At 61.1% G+C, this 16,328-nt stretch overlaps 1 protein-coding gene across 1 annotated transcript; it reads right to left on the bottom strand.

Moving 5' to 3' along the window:
* Positions 1–52: 52 nt before the first annotated feature.
* Positions 53–7,590, bottom strand: LOC119090254 (homeotic protein spalt-major; the record flags this gene model as incomplete). The annotated part of the gene is made up of 7 exons (XM_037213039.1): positions 53–1,488; positions 1,988–2,092; positions 2,467–2,623; positions 4,314–4,450; positions 4,797–4,899; positions 5,101–6,372; positions 6,475–7,590. Coding segments are annotated over 7 exons (2,898 nt in total), but the record flags the coding sequence as incomplete, so codon positions are not given.
* Positions 7,591–16,328: the final 8,738 nt, after the last annotated feature.

Genomic DNA, 16,328 nt, shown 5'->3' with positions numbered 1-16,328 from the left:
CAAGCGAGCTCTCGGCGTGTAGAGCCCCTGCGGGTTACAAACGCGAGCAAAATCGTATTGTTGTGGTCATATTTATTAAAAAACATTTCACTACAGCACATTGAAAAGGTGATTTAATCCAGAAATGTGGCATGGTTCGCAAGATATTTACACGGGATAGGGCAGGAGGCGACTCAGTTTGGTATCGGCCAGAAGTGGCAACACAAGCGAAACACACTCCACCTTTGGAACAAATTGCATGACGTCATGCGGTCTCCACAGTGCTGCCAACTTCGGCGCGTGCAGGAATGCCCAACGCAGCCTGGCCTCGCAGTGAGCATGGTCGACTTCCCGGCTTACAGCGAATCTGCCGCGAGCGATGGAATGATTGGATGCCAGATCTTCTGTCTATATATCACAGAACATAACACCAGCTTTGGCGGCTTCAGTAAAGAAGTGGGCTGAGGACATACGGGGGGAAAGCACGAGTTTCTGTCGCTGGTTTCAGGTCAACACTGCTTTTTCATTGTCATTTTTTGGTGAAATGTGACGGGATGGACATCTGATGCGATTTCAATACGGTCCGACTGAATCCGTCCGGACTGCCAGCCGCAGTAAACAGCTGATTTACGAGTGCCTCAGTTCTGGGTAAACAGCAGCTGAACAACCAACATCGACTCCGTACACAAGCAATAACAACATATTTTTGCCCAAAATATCTAACTGAACGGCCGAACAATGAGTTTTCATTGTGTTGTGTATCCTGTTAAGCGTTGCTAGAGATGATCTTCGCTGCTAGGTACTTTCGAGGTTCTCTCAGCGCTCCAGCCGCGCCTGCGGACAGCCAATCCTGACACAGGTGCTCAAATAAATACACGGGTGAACGCTAGCTACAAATAAGCGATATCGCTCTTATAATACAGGTAACAACAACAACTGGCAACAACATGACACCCAAAACGGCCAGGGAGACGTGATAACGGCACCGTTCGTCGAGGCTGCCCAGGAACGTGTCGCGTATATACACCGAGTTCGAATCGCACCCTGACCAACACCACGCGCGCGCCCGCCTCCCCGCAGCCGCAGCCGCGCCGCCGCTCGCGAAGCAAACATAGCCTAAAGCACTTTGTTTTCCAGATAAATATAGGCGGCGCTGCCGTCGCGTCGCGGCGCAGCGGCCGCGTCGGCCACGTTTGCGTAGTTCACGACATGGCCGCCAGGCGCAGGCGTCGCCCGACGGACGCCCGCGAACACGTGGTACACTTGCACGCCCCGCCTCCGCCCTCGGTCCGCCGCCCGCGATCAGCTGTCGGCTCAGCCGTCGAGGCCCGTCAGCTGCCCTCTCTCACGACTAGTACAGGTAGGAACGATGGCTGCCGCACCGGGCGACGAGCGGACCGCGACGTCTCCGAGAGGCAGCGGGTGACGTCACTCGGACTCCATTCTGGAGTGATATGTGTGGTGGCAGCCGGCCGGCCGCCAGACGATGCCGGTGTGAACCTCAGGGCGCTGGGGAGAGAGTGGAGAGTCGTGAGAAGTGATCGCGCGTCAGTAGTGCACCAGGCCGGAACCAGGCACGGATGCGGAGAGGGGCTACAACCAGGGGCATAGTTCCGCAAAACGAGTTGCGGGGGGGGGGGGCTTGGCAGTGAAAAGTGAAGCCACCTGCCGAAAAATTCCGCTAACAAGTAGTTGAAGGTAAAGCTGGAACCCACTCCCAACTGAATAGGAAATCACACACCCTGTCAACAGCAGTTCCGTTGCCGATTGCATGTATCAATTTACTCTCTGGTACGGCTGCTATTTACGAGTGTATATCAATGTTTTAGTACACCAAGTGCACGCATACGTATGAGCACACGATAAACTCTGCCAGCCTTATGTAAGGCTTATTCAAACTCAGCATAAATGAGCTCCCTAGTCTAAAAAGTTTTCCAGAGACTTCTGCCTTTAAACTGGTGCACGGACTGTCCTTCACAGCACTCAAACAAAGGGCCGCAATACTAACCATTGCTAACCGCCTGAGGTTGCAGGGCAAAGTTGATGGGCCTAGAGGTCAGCGCCGATAGGTCATCCCCCAGGACCGGCGGTGACCCCCAGCGTTCGCGGTCATCTGCCGGAGCGTGCGGTTGGTAAAACGCCCGAAAATGACGTACTGCCGCGCGGTCGAGGGTGTGTTGCATCACAGTTCAGTCCCAAGGCTGCATACATCAAAGCGCGGTCAGATAGCAGACACCGAAAGAGGCAGTTTAACGTCACTTGCTGGATTATTTCATCGAGAAGACACGTGTACTAATCTGTAAACCATGCCCAACAAGTCCGAAAACTATGCTTTTTGGCGTTATCCGCGCTGGCATTTTCATCCCACCTTCCTCCCCACTTCCGCATCAAGCCAACTCCCGCCTGCTACTGCCACATCTCCGCCGTCCGACCGAGCAGTGCACGGCGCGGGCTGACGGCCGCCGAGGAGGCCGCCGCCGCTCGCACCTGGCGTCCGGGGAGGGGGTGGCTCGGTGCTCCCGTTGGACGGGGCTGGGGGAGCGTCGGGACTCGGGGGACGCGTCGCCTCGCCGTCGGAACAGGTCTCGACCGGCGAGCCCGTCTCCTTCGGCTTGTGCGTCATCAGGTGCTGCTTCATGTTTCCCTGCGAAGTGCGTGACGGAGGTTAGACGGTAGGAACGCACACGAGTGAGCGCTGGGAAGCTCTGGTGAAAGGTAGTGCATTGATGGTTACATTTGTACTCGGTAGATGTCGGTAAATGACTGAACACCCTCGTGTACCAAGAGCTCGTTTTTGCAGTTCCGGACGTCCCAGGAAATGAAGTATGCTGAAGGGGTCCATCCAGCGCCGTACGAGGACATCACAAACTTCTGGTGTTGAAGTGTTTGTGTCTGCTATCATATTTACTGAAATGAACCAATCAAAGCCAGAAAATGACTTGGGTGCCAGCTGCGTGGAACAACTTTAAATGCAGTCGTAAAACTTGCCCCGTCGCGTGATGGGCCGAATAATACATTTACCGTACAGTTCTTAGCCAAAGTTCAGCGAACTTACGCTATAAAATGAACCTTCTAAACTTTGCACATATATAAAAGAAAACTTTCCGCGTGAAAATCACAATGGACGACGTTCCTCCGATAATAACATCCCGTTTGATAATGATTTGTTGTGAAAACTCCACTTCCGTTCTCGGCGGGCCGAGATGGAATTTTGACTTCAAGACATAAAACTGCATTAAACATGAACGGGGGGGGGGGGGAGTCTGAACGGGGATAACACTCGCGCCAACTAATCTGCTGGAATGGTATTAAATTAAGCCGAAGATAAGCAGCCACAAAGTGGAGAGACCGCAGAGACCACGGACGCACAAGAGTCGCTGCTCTGCAGCACGTCAGCGAGTACTGGCTGTGACATGTCAACTAATTAAGCGCAGTGTGTCACGCCTCCGCAGCCAATTACACACAAACAGCGGTATGTCACTCCTGCGAGTCATTCGTTCTTACTCCTGCGCGTAAACTGCAGTCTGCAGTGAGATGCTTCCTCCAAGGTAGACCGCAGACATCAGAGTACCCGTCTCTAGCAGAAATATATCTGACGTGTCTGGCGGCGTCTGGCGCACACTTGCGCCAGATTACGCTGCACAGTTATCAACTTCGACTCCGACTCATCGCGCTGGGGTCTGCTTCCTACGTCGGCTCAGGGCAGCACGGAATAGTTTCGGGTAGACTTCTGACCAAATTGACTGCTACCTAAATTTTGGGGGATACGAATGACATTTTGAGTTAAGTTCCTTGATGTAACGGCATAGCACTAGTGTTGATTTTCTGAGATGTTGGGGATGGAAATGCTTCCGTAATTAACAGTCAAGTTGAACCCATGGTGGTAACCCAGTGAGAAGTCATGCATGACAAGTCCGCCCCAATGAACAAAACTCGACCGGTTCGTGGCACCCGAGCCCTCCCTGCGTAGAACTCAGGAATATGGGAGCTTTGCTAACATATGCAGGCGTTAGATCTGTCTGTACATCACGTTGAATGTCTGCACGTCATCACATCTGCACACCATGTCATGATGTTGTACTGCGCACTTTCCTCCTTTACTGCCGCTTAATGGCCTATGCCTATGCCTATGGCCCAATGACAGCGAGGATAAAGCGATATCGCCGTCAGAAATCAACTCAAAACACCGTCAAGTCAGGGAGAATTTGCAATGCATGCCTATCTGATGACGTCAGCGACAGTTTGAATTCATCATGCACGCCTGATCACCGCTCCTTCCCCCCCCCCCCCCCCCCCGCCACGGACCCTGTGCACAGGCCGCCGCCGCCACCCACCTTTGTACTGAAGCCTTTGCCGCAGCGGGGACATTTGTAGGGCCGTTCCTTTGTGTGGCTGCGATAATGAATGTCCAAGGCTGATTGGCAGGCGAAAACCTTGAAGCACAGATTGCATGTTGTATTACCGCGCATCACTGGAACACACCGGCAAGGAGAGCGTCACTGGCCTGTCCTGCACCGCAGCTAATCGGCAGACGCGGCATCGGCACGGCGGCCGGACAGCGCGCCGGCTCTCCCGGACATTCCGCCGCGGCGGTAAGCAACGCTGAGGCTGCGACAGCAACACCCGGCAGCGGCTAAGCGCTGATCATGGTCACCTGATTTCGGTGGTTAATTGACACCACGTCACGCCGCCAGTCGGCAGCCTCAACGACCTGGTTGTACACAACAGCAACGGCGGGCGGCACGTCGGTGGACACGAGCAAGCGCCGCTCCACCGAGCAGCGCCGACCAATCGGCGCCGGCCTCCGCTCTGCTCACCTGGGTAGCCGACGCCGGGGAAGCGGGCGTCCAGCCCGAACTGGCCGCAGCCGAACATCGGCGACGGCGGAAACGGCCCGGGGAAGCCGCCGAGCGGCAGCCGCAGCAGCGGGCCGCCGGCCGGCACGCGCGCCGCCGGCGCCGCCGCCGGCGTCGGCGCCGGCGCGCCGCTCGAGCGCGGCGTGAGGTCGAGCGGCTGCGCTCCCGAGTCCTCCGGGCTGAAGGCGCCGGGCGAGCGGCGCGGCGAGCCTGAGCCGGCCGGGCTGGCCGGCTCGAGCGGCCCCGGCGAGCCGCCGCTGCCGGCCGCCGCCGAGTCGAGCGAGTCGTCGCCGGACACGTCCGAGCGCTGTCCGTTGGCGGCGGCCGCCTCCTCCTTGGTGCGGTTGCCGTTTTCGTCGCGGCGCCCGCCGAGCGACGGCGGCCGCTTGTGCAGCGGCAGCGGGAAGCCGGCCGGGAAGCCGGGGAAGCCGGGCAGGTGGCTGGGCGGCAGCGGGAAGCCGCCGGGGAACATGGCGCCGGGTGGGAAGCCGGGCCCGAGCGGCAGCAGCGGCTCCAGCACCTCGCCGGCCGCGATCTGCTCCGGCGTCATCTCGGTCGGCTCGCCCGTGTGCAGCTTGATGTGCTGCTGCAGGATCAGGCCGTTGTGGAAGCGCTTGTGGCAGACGGGGCACTGGTGTGACATGCGCACCGGCGGCTTGGAGCGATGTACGCCCATGTGTGTCTTGAGGTTGCCCTTGGTGGTGAAGGCGCGACTGCAGATCTTGCACTTGAATGGCCTCTCACCAGTGTGCGTGCGGTAATGCATCTGCAGGGCCGATTTACAGGAGAGCACGCGCTGGCATATGACGCACTGGTTCGGGTCGGTGATCTTGTTCTCAATGTTGTCCACCAGCTGCTGCAGCTTGGACGTCTCCGAGGTCTTCTGCACCTCGATCAGCGCCTCCCACGAGTTGTCGTTGACGCCCGGCTTGGGCAGCAGGTTGGTGTAGATGTTGGGGTGCTTGCTGGGGTCCACGTCGGGCGGCAGGCTCAGGATCGGGTTGAACGAGCTGGAGTGGAACGGGAACGGCGACTGCGGCAGCGTGGTCATCGGGAACGAGAACGGAAACGACGGCAGCATGCGCTGGCTGAGCGAGGCGAAGGCGGCTGAGCGCGGCGGCGGCGGCGGCGGCGGCGGCGAGCCGGTCTTGGAGAGATTCTGCGGTCGTTCGGCTGGCGAGTCGCGGTCCGGCTCCTCGCCGTCCGACTTGGCCGCGTCGCGCGACTCGCTCAGCCGGCTATCTCGGCTGCGCTCTTCCGCCTCGCCGTCCGGCCTCGGCGCCTCGTCCGCCGGCTCGCACTTGACGTCCGCCGGCTCGTCGGCGCGCAGCCGCTTGGGCTCGTCCAGCGCCGGCTCGTCCTCAACCGGGCGCTTGGCGAGCGGCGGCAGCAGGCGGCGTAGCGACTCGAACTCGCGCAGCCGGTCGTCCAGCGTGGCCTCATCGCCGCTGGGCCGGCGCTCGCGCGGCTTGGTCAGGCTCAGTGGCTCGTCAGCCGCCTCCCTCCAGTCGGCCGACTCGCCCGCCGCCGGCGGTAGTGGCAGCGGCAGCGGCGGCGGCGGTGGCGGTGGCGGTGGCGGCGGCGGAGGAGGAAGAGGAGGCGGGTGCTTCGCGCGCTCGCCCGCCGCCTTGCCTCGCTCCCCGCCCGCCTTGCCTCGCTCGCCGCCGGCCTTCGGCTCCGTCTCGTCGTTAAGGGCGCGCGAGTAGAGCGGAGGCGGCCCCAGCAGCGGCGAGCCGAAGTGGGGCGGCGGCACCGGCGGCTGCGGCGTCTCCGGCAGCTCGCCCAGTTGCGCCAGCAGCGGCGGGTAGTACTTGTCCAGATGCTCGGGCACCATGTTGATGTTCATCTTGACGTGCGGAAAGCGCGCGCTGTGCCGCTGGAAGTGTACTTTGAGGTTGCCCTTGGTGGTGAAGCGGTTGCCGCAGATGTTGCATTTGTAGGGCCGCTCGCCGGTGTGCGAGCGGATGTGGATCTGCAGCGCCGAGTCGCTGCCGAACACCTTGCCGCAGTAGCGACAGCGGTGCTTGAAGAACGGCGTGTCCTTGCGATCGCCGGTGAAAACGCTCGGTGCCTTGGTGTGCCGATACATCTCGTCCACCATGTTGTTGGCGAGCAGGCCCTGGCTGGCGTTGTTCAGCACCTGCTGCGTCGTCTTTTGCAGCATCTGCAGCGAGTTGCCCTCCGACATGGGTGCATCGTCCGTCGGCTGTATCACCGCCGACGCCAGCGACGACGCCAGCGGCGGCACCGGCGGTGGCGGTGGCGGCGCGCCGGCTGTGTCGGCGGCGTCGGCGCCGGCCGGCGGCGGGCTGGGCCGGGGCGAGGCGCGGCCGTCGGCCGCCGCTGGACTCTCGGCGCGCGGCGAACACTCGTCACCACCGTCACGCGTCTCCTCCTGCTTGGTGATGCGCAGCTGCGCCTGCAGCTGCTGGATCAGGTTCATCTGGAACACCTGCTGCTGCTGCAGCGTGAACAGCGTCGACTGCAGCATGGCCAGCTCCTGGAGCGCCTTCGGGTTGTGTGTGTTGTTGGCCACGGCCGAGGCGGTGAGCTGCGCCACGGCCAGTCCGGTCGTCTGAAGCGACTCGAACGACGGCGAGCCGGCCTTCAGCGCCTGCAGCAGACTCGGCAGCGAGGCCGGCGAGCCGGTCAGCGAAGCCAGCGAGCTTAGCGAGCTGGCCAGGCTCGCCTGCAGCACGCCCAGTTTGGACTCCTCGGTGAGGAGGCGCGCGCGCGGGCTCTCGCGGCTGGCGGCGCTGCCGGCCGGCGAGGCGACAGAGCCGTCCAGCTCGTCCGGCTCCGAGCCGCGCGCGCGCTCCTCCAGCGGCGAGCGGCGCCCGTCCGCCTCGCACTCAGCGTCAGAACCTGCCGGCGAGCGGGGTCAGAGGTCAGAGGCGCGGCCCGACGAGGAGGGGCGGGGAGGAGGGGACCAGGCGAAGACGAGGCTGCGACAGGCCGGTGACGAGGACGCCGTGGCGGCCAGAGGCTGACGACCGGTCACCACGGCACCAAAACAACATCAGAGAGGCAACAGGACATCGTGCGGTCCTTCATTCTGACACAATGGCACTTCACAAACGGGTATGTGAGAACATAAGAAAGGAGCTCGGCTCAGGCCAGGTCGGCTCATGTCAGCCAATGACGGGCGCTGGTGGGCCACATCACGCTCGTTGTCCATCGGCCAGCCGACCTCCAGCGGGGCAACCGCCATCTGATCCGGATTCATCTCGAATCAGATGATCCGGGATCAGCGGCGCCGGTGCGCGGCGTTGATCCCGGATCAGACGCGCGCCGCCTCCACCGCGCCGCCTTCGCACTGTGCCGACATTACCGGCGCCCATTACACGCCACAATTGCGCTGAAAACGGGGATTATTTCTGGGAGGAGATTATGACTCGGCCGGCGCGCCCGCATTTATGAGTGGCTGCGCGCGCTGAAAGGCCGATGCGCAGCCTGGTGTGAACGCCCGGCCCCGATCGCATAACTATATACATATGTGCACGTGAGCGGCGCCGGCCGTGTTCAGAGGCGGCGTCGCAGGCCGCGCGGAAAGCGCGCGCGATTTACGCGCCACGCCGAGCGGTGAGGAGGCCGACGCGATGCGCGCGGGCTGGGGGCACGGCTGGACGCGGGGCGGGTGGCGTGGAGATTTCAGCAGGGTGGTGCTGGCAGCGGGGTGGTGTCAGCAGCGGAGTGGTGCTGGCAGCGGGATGGTGCTGACAGCAGGGTGGTACGGGCAGCGGGGTGGGGATTGCAGCAGGATGGTGCTGGCACCGGGGCGGTGCTGGCAGCGGGGTGGTGCTGCCAGCGGGGTGGTACTTGCAGCGGGGTGGTGCTGGCAGCGGGGTGGTGCTGGCCACACCGAGCGCTGCTAATAGGCCGATGCTCTGTATAAGCCGCCAGTTAGACGGCTGGACGGATCGGCACAGACACTGGACACTGCAGCGCAACAGAGAGGCAGACGGACGCAGAAGTACAGACAGACTGACAGCGAGACGGAGAGGAGGACAGAGGGACGGGCAGAGCGCGCCGGTGAAGAATCGCTCTGGCAGCCGGACGGTAAGCGGAGCAGGGATGAGCTCTGCGCCGCGTTTGTCTCAGGTGCGCCGCCACCACCCACCGTCATTTGTCTCCCCTCAGCCGGAACGCCAAATGCCGGCCATGTTTTTGGCGCGCGCAACAGCAAATCTAGACAAACAGCGGCGGCCATAAACATGTTTAAACACTCATAAGCTTGCACCTTCGGTTTGACGGTCGGTTTCGATCGCTGTTTGCTTGTCTTGCTATTCTTAGCGCGGCGGCGAGTTTGCGCGCGGCGCGCCCCGGGTGGCGAGAGCAGCGCCTGTTACGCCTGTGGCGCCGGCGACAGACGCCCCGACAGGTCAGCCCGTGACGTCACAGACCGCTGACGGATGCCCGGCGGGCGTTCCGGCGCGGCGGCGGCGAGAGCGGCGCATTGTGCCGGCGCGCGGCGCGACGCACCCCTTCCGCCGGCGGTGTGCGCGCGCCGTGAACGCCGCCTTGACGAGCCGGACGGGGCGTGATCGAGGGGGCCCGTTTGCGCGCCTCTCGGGTCAGCGGAGAAGGCCGCGGGCGGGGCAGGGGCGGGTGGGGGCGGCCCGGCCGGCGGGGCAGGGCGCCCCCTCACGGGTGCGCCGGCGCGGTCCTCAGAAGCCTCCTCCAATGAGCCCGCCGGACACGTCCGCCAGCGCGTCCTCCTGGCTGATCAACGACACGTCTTCACTGCAGATGGCCGAACGTGTCGTTCATTAGCCGGCTAGCCACATGCACTTGGACTGGTGACGATATCGGCCCGGCCATCTCCGCCGCGCCGCCTCACATGTCGCCGCCGTCGCCGGCCCGCCCACCCGCGCGCGCGCACACGTGTGCGCCGTGGGAGCCCGGCCGCGGCGTGACCCGGCCGGCGTGACCCAGCCGGCGTGACCCGGCCGGCGCCGGTCGGCGACCCGCCGCCACCGCCCCCCGGCCGTCGGCGGCGGCCGAGGCCCATATGACGGCGCAGCGCGCGGCCGTCAGCCAGGCATTGATTGGTGACGGCCGGGGCGGCCGGCCTGCGCTGCGCCGATAAAATATGGACTCGTTTGCAGGCTGCAGCGGCGGCGCGGCCATCGTGGCGCCGCCAGCGCTGCTCACCATTGGTGCAGCCGGCCGGCCTGCATGCCTGATCAGGGCGGCGGGGGCGCGGCGCGCGCGACGCGGCCGCAACTCCGCCCCCTCCGGTCCGGCGGCGTGCACGCGACGCGCACGCCGCCGCCGTCGCCGCTAACGCGCTCGAATGGCCGCTCAGGACGGCGGCAGTTATATTTTACGGCCCGCTGGCCGGCGCCGGCGATGGATGGCGTTAGCCGGCGTCGGCCGGCTCAGCGGAACGAGAGTCAGTCATCTGCGGCGAGCACCGGCGGACACGGCACGGTACGGCACGGCACGGCGCGGCACGGCACGGCGCGGCACGGCACGGCACGCCGCCACCCAAGACGCTAGCACGAGATCGCGTCTCGTTGCGGGGCAGCCGGCGACGACGCCAAGCGCCGCTTCCATAGCACGGGAGCTCCTGCCGTCTCCTCTCCGTTCAGTGAGGTCCTCGGAAGAGCAGGAGTTATCTCGGCATCCGCTCACGATGCGGAAGGCGGTTCGCGACGCCGTCTTCGCTGCCGGAGGCTCGGTGACAGCTCTTCCCGAGCGGAGCCCGCCGCGCCGTGCGGGCCGCGCCCTGTCAATTTTCCACCCAATTGGAGCATTTCCATATGAAAGGGCGCCCTGTTCGGAAATGTCATATGCTTTTGGGCGCACAAAGCGGGCCGGCGGACGACAACCCTTTGGATAATCCAGCCGCCGGCCGCCACTGTATCGCGATCATGTTTTGTGTCGCGATGGGGCCGCGCACTGGCTGAGGGGCGGCGGGGAGGGGCGCGAGCGCCCCCGGGAGCCGCACAGATGGAGCAGCTTAAAACGGCGCACCGGGCCGCCCGAGAATGAACTATGAAATCTAAACTAAATACTCAAATTAAATCATGCTACAGTGACAGCGTTAAGCCGCGCTGCTGGGCCCGGGGACATCTGGCCCGAGCAGCCGCTGAAAAGAGACGCGCGCAGGCGCTGAGGGCGCCGCTCCGGCTTTCAGGCGCCGCCCGCCTCTCTGTCCGTCCGATTTCCCGCGCCGGTCCGCGCACGTTGTGGTCGCAGCCCGGCGGCGAGCTTAACTCTCCCGTCCGGCTGTCGTTGCAGTGCTCTCTCCCTCTCTCTCCCTCTCTCGCTTCACCGGGCGCCGGTTCGAGCCCTGCAGCCGCCAGCTGACCGTCCGGCCGCCGTGGGGGTGGAGGTGGAGGGGGGGGGGGGGGGGGAGGAGGGACGGAGAGACCTCCCGCCTCCAGCGCAGCCGGCTTGGCCCGGCCGGGCTCGTCGGTGATGCCGTGACCCCAGCCGGGCCGCGGCGTCTTTGATGCTACATCAAATGCCGCTCTCCAAAGCGCTGGCGAGGGGAACATTGTTTGCGAACAAGCAACACGTGAGCGCTGCCAAGCGGCCAGTGCGTCATATACCTCATATTCGGGTGCGGGCTGACGGGCTAACAATGGGCGGTGGGGGCGGGGGGCGGGGGCCGCAGAGAGATCTGATGCCATGCCAAACGAAAATCGGCCAACCAAAACGGAAGAACACAGACGTCTGAAGCAATCAGAGAGCAGCGAGCTGAGGTGTAGACATTCCGGGTCAGCTGAAATGTCAGAGGCAATCTATTCTCATGCCGTCGGCTCGCTTTGCTCTACTGCAGAGCCTTAGACCAAAGGCGCATCCGCTTTTCAAGAGAGGGGGTTAATGCAGCGCTTTTGTGCGCGAGGAAGACTTCTCTCGGCTTATCATACCTCGGTGGCGAATTATGCAAATGTCGTCAGAAGGACAACTTTGCAGTAGAAATGAAAATAAATAGCAATTCGAATGTGTCACCAACATTTGCACAGCTGCTGTATGGCCGAGAAATTCAATGTGGGGTCCTTTGAAGGCCTAGCTTTACATAAATAACAATGGCTGAACATACAAATACGTATAAGTCAAAGCAACTGGAAGTGTGTTTCCTTTACAGTCATGGAGCTCACCGTATTGAGCAGGAATTTAAACGTTGCTTTGTTCGACACAGCGATACTAAAACCACATGCATCCTGACAAGGCTGAACAGCTGAAACTTGTCCAGATGTTACATCATTCCCCCATGAGATGTTCGGCTAAACTGAAACCAGCATGAGTAATAGGTCTTCCTAGCACTGAGATGCAAGACGTCGTTCTGACATTAGATCAGACCTAAAACACCCTTCCGAAGTTGATCGCAACTTTCACTTAAGGCCTGGACAGTTGGCTGCTTATGGATGCGCGTGCCGGGGATACCTATTTACCTATGCAACGTTGCTTAGTCGATAACATTGATATGTGCACGCCACCCATGTCTGTTGTTGCTTTTGCATTTTAAGCATCCGCATTCCTGCTATTAGAGTGCTGTCCTAACCGCGCTGTCTTGATTATCCCGTGATGTCTCAAGCCAGAACATCGTCTACTCACTTGGCGCTCTGCCATCCCATCCCATCTGACACCCACATTTCCGCCGACCAAAACGTAGTCCAACATCCGCTGACGCATTGCGGGCTGGACGGGTAGGTCATAAGGGCATCTGTATGTCTTCCTCTTCATCTGGCCGTCTTTACAGCCATCCGGCCACCTCATGAGTCATGCCTTTCGTCGTCCGTCCGTCCATCCAGACTCCTGATCTGTTTGATAGTGCGCCGCCCGTGTGTCCGTATGTCGGTTCGTCCGTCCATTCGCTTGATCCGTTTCTCCGTCCGTTACCTGTATTCTTCCATCTATTCTCCTGATTCGTCCGCTCACCCTCTGTCGGTCCGTGCGTGCGTCCACCTGCCCTCAGTCCGCTATCAGTCCTCTTTCAATGCAATAGCCGTCCGTCCATCCACCATCATTCTATCCGTTCTCGTCCCTTGCTCACTCCGTCCGTCCGCCCGTCCGTTCCTCTGTCTGTTCCCCAGTCCGGTCCTTCCGTCTGTTACTCAGTGCGGTTCGTCCGTCCGCCCGTTCCTCAGTCCGGTCCATCCGTCCGCCCGTTCTGCGGTGCGGTCCGTCCGTCCGCCCGATCCTCAGTCCGGTCCGTCCGTCCGCCCGTTTCTCAGTCCGGTCCGTCCGTCCGCCCGTTCCTCAGTCCGGTCCGTCCGTCCGCCCGTTCCTCAGTCCGGTCCGTCCGCTCATTTCTCAGTCCGGTCCGTCCGTCCGTCTGCCGCTCTCGCTACTCCCGCCGCTATGCCGCTATTTCTCAGTCCGGTCCGTCCGCTCATTTCTCAGTCCGGTCCGTTCGTCCACCCGTTCCTCAGTGCAGCCCGTCCGTCCGCCGGTTGCTCGGCCCGGTCCGTCCGCTCATTCCTCAGTGCGGTCCGTCCGTTTGCCCGATCCTCAATCCGGTCCGTCCGTCCGTCCGTCCGTCCGTCGGCCGGGCCGGCCTCCGCCTCTGCGCCGGCCCAGATCGACCCGGCTGGCGGCCGGCGCGCCTCCGACGGAACATGATAAATGATGCCGCCTCTCTCCAGCTATAACATGGCTGCCCGGCCGCCGCCATGACATCTGGTCGGGCGCCGCCGCGAGACGGTCTCGGCGCCAAGAAGACGAGCGTGGCGCCGCGAGCGCCGCCGCGATGCCCGCGTCATTCAGAAGTTTCTCTATGCCGCTATTTACAAAACCGTGGGATTGATAGATACATAATACAATCCCCGAGGACGAATGGCCTCCCGTCGTGAGCTTTGTCCTAAAATCTGGGCCTAGTTGTAAACGCGCTCATAACTGTCGGACGTGACGGAGAAAAATTATCGTATTGTGAAAAATAATTGGAGGATCTGGCACGACGGGCCGTTTTATGACAGCAGACACATAAAGAGAAATTCCGACGCGCCGGCGTCCGTAAAATCCATTACGACTGCTGGCCGCCGGCCGCTCCTCGCGCTTTGAATCAAAACCTCTTGAAATATTTAAATGTGTCCGGGCGGGCCGAGGGGAGGTGGGTATCACCGCGCATCTGTGAGGTGAAAGTCCGCGTGGCTGGCCCGGGACACGGCTCTCAGCCGGCCGTTGTCCGGGCAGGGGCCGGTCAGAATTTCGGACGGTGCTGCACGCCCACATATCGGCTGGATGGCGAGAGCGAGTCACGCCACACTCACTCCCAGCTCAAACTCCACACTCACTCCCAGCTCAAACTCGTCACAGGAATAGCTCCCGTGGAGGAACGGGCCGGTGCGTCAGCGGGAAAGTGCCGAATTTTTCCCATTTTTGACGAGTCGTGTCGACACCGTGCCCGTCGCGTTTCCAACGCATCAGAACCGGCCCGGACCCGCCAGGTGTGGCTGGTTCTGGGGCTGGTTCCATCTTGAGTGAGCTGAACACCTGCCAGCACTCACCAGTAATGACAAAATTCCAGCTTTGTCGGCCCCGGCACCGCTCCAATACCGCCGGTAGTGCTTTAGGGCCGTATTTCGCCATCGTAAATCACAAATCCTGAGTACCGTAGAGTTCTCATCTCTCATCCCTGCGCAATGCCTGTAGTGGGCCTGTCACAGACCGAATGTCACTGGTATCTGCGGAGATGCCAAACTCCCTTCCGGAGCAAAAGACAGGCGTCGCGACCGTAGATCCCTCAGTGACGTGACACTGCAGTGTCCGCACTGTGCCTTGTCCCCCAAATATTCCGCCTTTCCTGTCGGCATCTTTTCATCGACTGGGCGACCAGGTTCCTTTGCAGCCCTCGAGCCAGGCCTGCGCACAAGAGGGGGCGGCTCAGGCAGCACCTCCTCCTGAAGGCGCCCGGCGCCGCTGGAGAGGGCAGCCCCTCCCCGAGCAACTGGACGCCGGCCAGCGGACCCAAGGCAGGGCCGGCGATAATTTACTGTGACGTTTTCACTGCGCCCCTCTGGCAGCGGCACGGAGACGCGAGACGCTGGGAGGCGGGGATCGGTCAGACCGGCGGGCGGGGCCCTCTCAATGAACAGGTCCACCGCCGGTGGGCGGGAAAATGGGCCAAAGCCGCCCTCCCGGACTGGAGCACTCTCGACTCAGAAAACCGCGGATTTCGCGGAAAGGCTGGTGGGCGTATGTGAGCAAGTGTCTGGAGCCATAAAAATGTCAGAATTTAGGACCGAGGCGAACGCCGATCAAGACCTGCTGAGATGGGACAAGAGCGACCTGAGAGACCTGCTGACCTGCTGACTTGTGAGATTGGCACCACGATCAACCCTCTGCAAGATGAAGCCTGGTCCCTGAGACTAGGCGCCACCAAAGCTAAGCGCGCTGGAGGCTAGCCAGATATTCTAATCAGAATCTCACAAAATGCTAAGAGCAGATGAGCGCAGCCGGATGCTTGTTCATGGCTGCCGACGTAAGACGTGGACCTGACCTGACCTGACCTGACCTGACCTGACCCGCCTCCCGCAGCGGGCGTCATACCAGACCATGACCGGCCCCACGCCACGACCTGACCACGAGGCGCCAGGTGGAGTGTAGGACAGAATGCTGACGGCAGCTGTTGTAATAGGGCGCCAGGGCAGACATTGTTCGACGACAAAATGTTAAGATTATGCCTCACTTGATCTAAACAAGAAAAACCTTGAGCTCCTGGTTTTTCAGCAGTACAGTGCAGCAGACATGCGAGTTATTCTCATAAAAGTAATTAAATTTCAGCGCGACAGAAGGCTCTGGTTAAGCGATGCTTGTTATCTTTTTCTGTTATCGTTGTTAAGCGACGCCAGCATTTGCTATGCTAACAAAAATCAGCGTTTCGAAGCTATGCTCAAAATGATGTGAACTCTACCCGAAGTTGGTGCGACACTACCACATCTGTCAGGCATGTAGTTTCCTATCCAGTTGGAAGCTTCAACCGCCCCCCCCCCCCCTCATCCCCCGGTTTTGAGAAGAGGATGAATCAAGTCCGGACCAAGTCTGTCCACAAGTCCGTATATTGATATACATGTTGAGCCATTTTTTCGTGATCAGCCCTCTCCAGTTTATTCTCCGGCCCTCTGCTCCCGACACCTGCTACATGTACACCCCCTACCCCTCCTCCATGCAGTCAAGCGATGTATGGCACGCAACCAGGGCCCAAAAATACAGTCAAGCTGGCGCAGTGAGGATATTGCACCAATTTTTCTTTACTGAAAACCCATTTTGACATGCCATAGATGCTTGAAGTCTCTTTCAAAACACATACAAATGTTGCATATTTTCATTCATCCTACCTTGGCGCGCCTGCACGGTTTCTTAATTGCTGGCAATCATTCTCATGCCCTCATGCCTATACAAATTTAATAGCAGAGCACGTGCCTCTGGTACCCCTCACCCCATCCCTGAACACGCCGCTGTTTCCAACGTTGCGGAGGCAGTTCCCCGTCACAGCCATTCCCCAGAGGCAGTTCCCCGTCACAGCCATATGCTCAAAAT

This window comes from Pollicipes pollicipes, unplaced genomic scaffold, assembly GCF_011947565.3.
Source record: "Pollicipes pollicipes isolate AB1234 unplaced genomic scaffold, Ppol_2.1 Scaffold_3087;HRSCAF=3621_pilon_pilon_pilon, whole genome shotgun sequence".
In the NCBI taxonomy this organism is placed as follows: domain Eukaryota; kingdom Metazoa; phylum Arthropoda; class Thecostraca; order Pollicipedomorpha; family Pollicipedidae; genus Pollicipes; species Pollicipes pollicipes.
The sequence above is the reverse complement of the archived record's forward strand: the minus strand, read 5'-3'. Positions and strand labels throughout refer to the sequence as shown.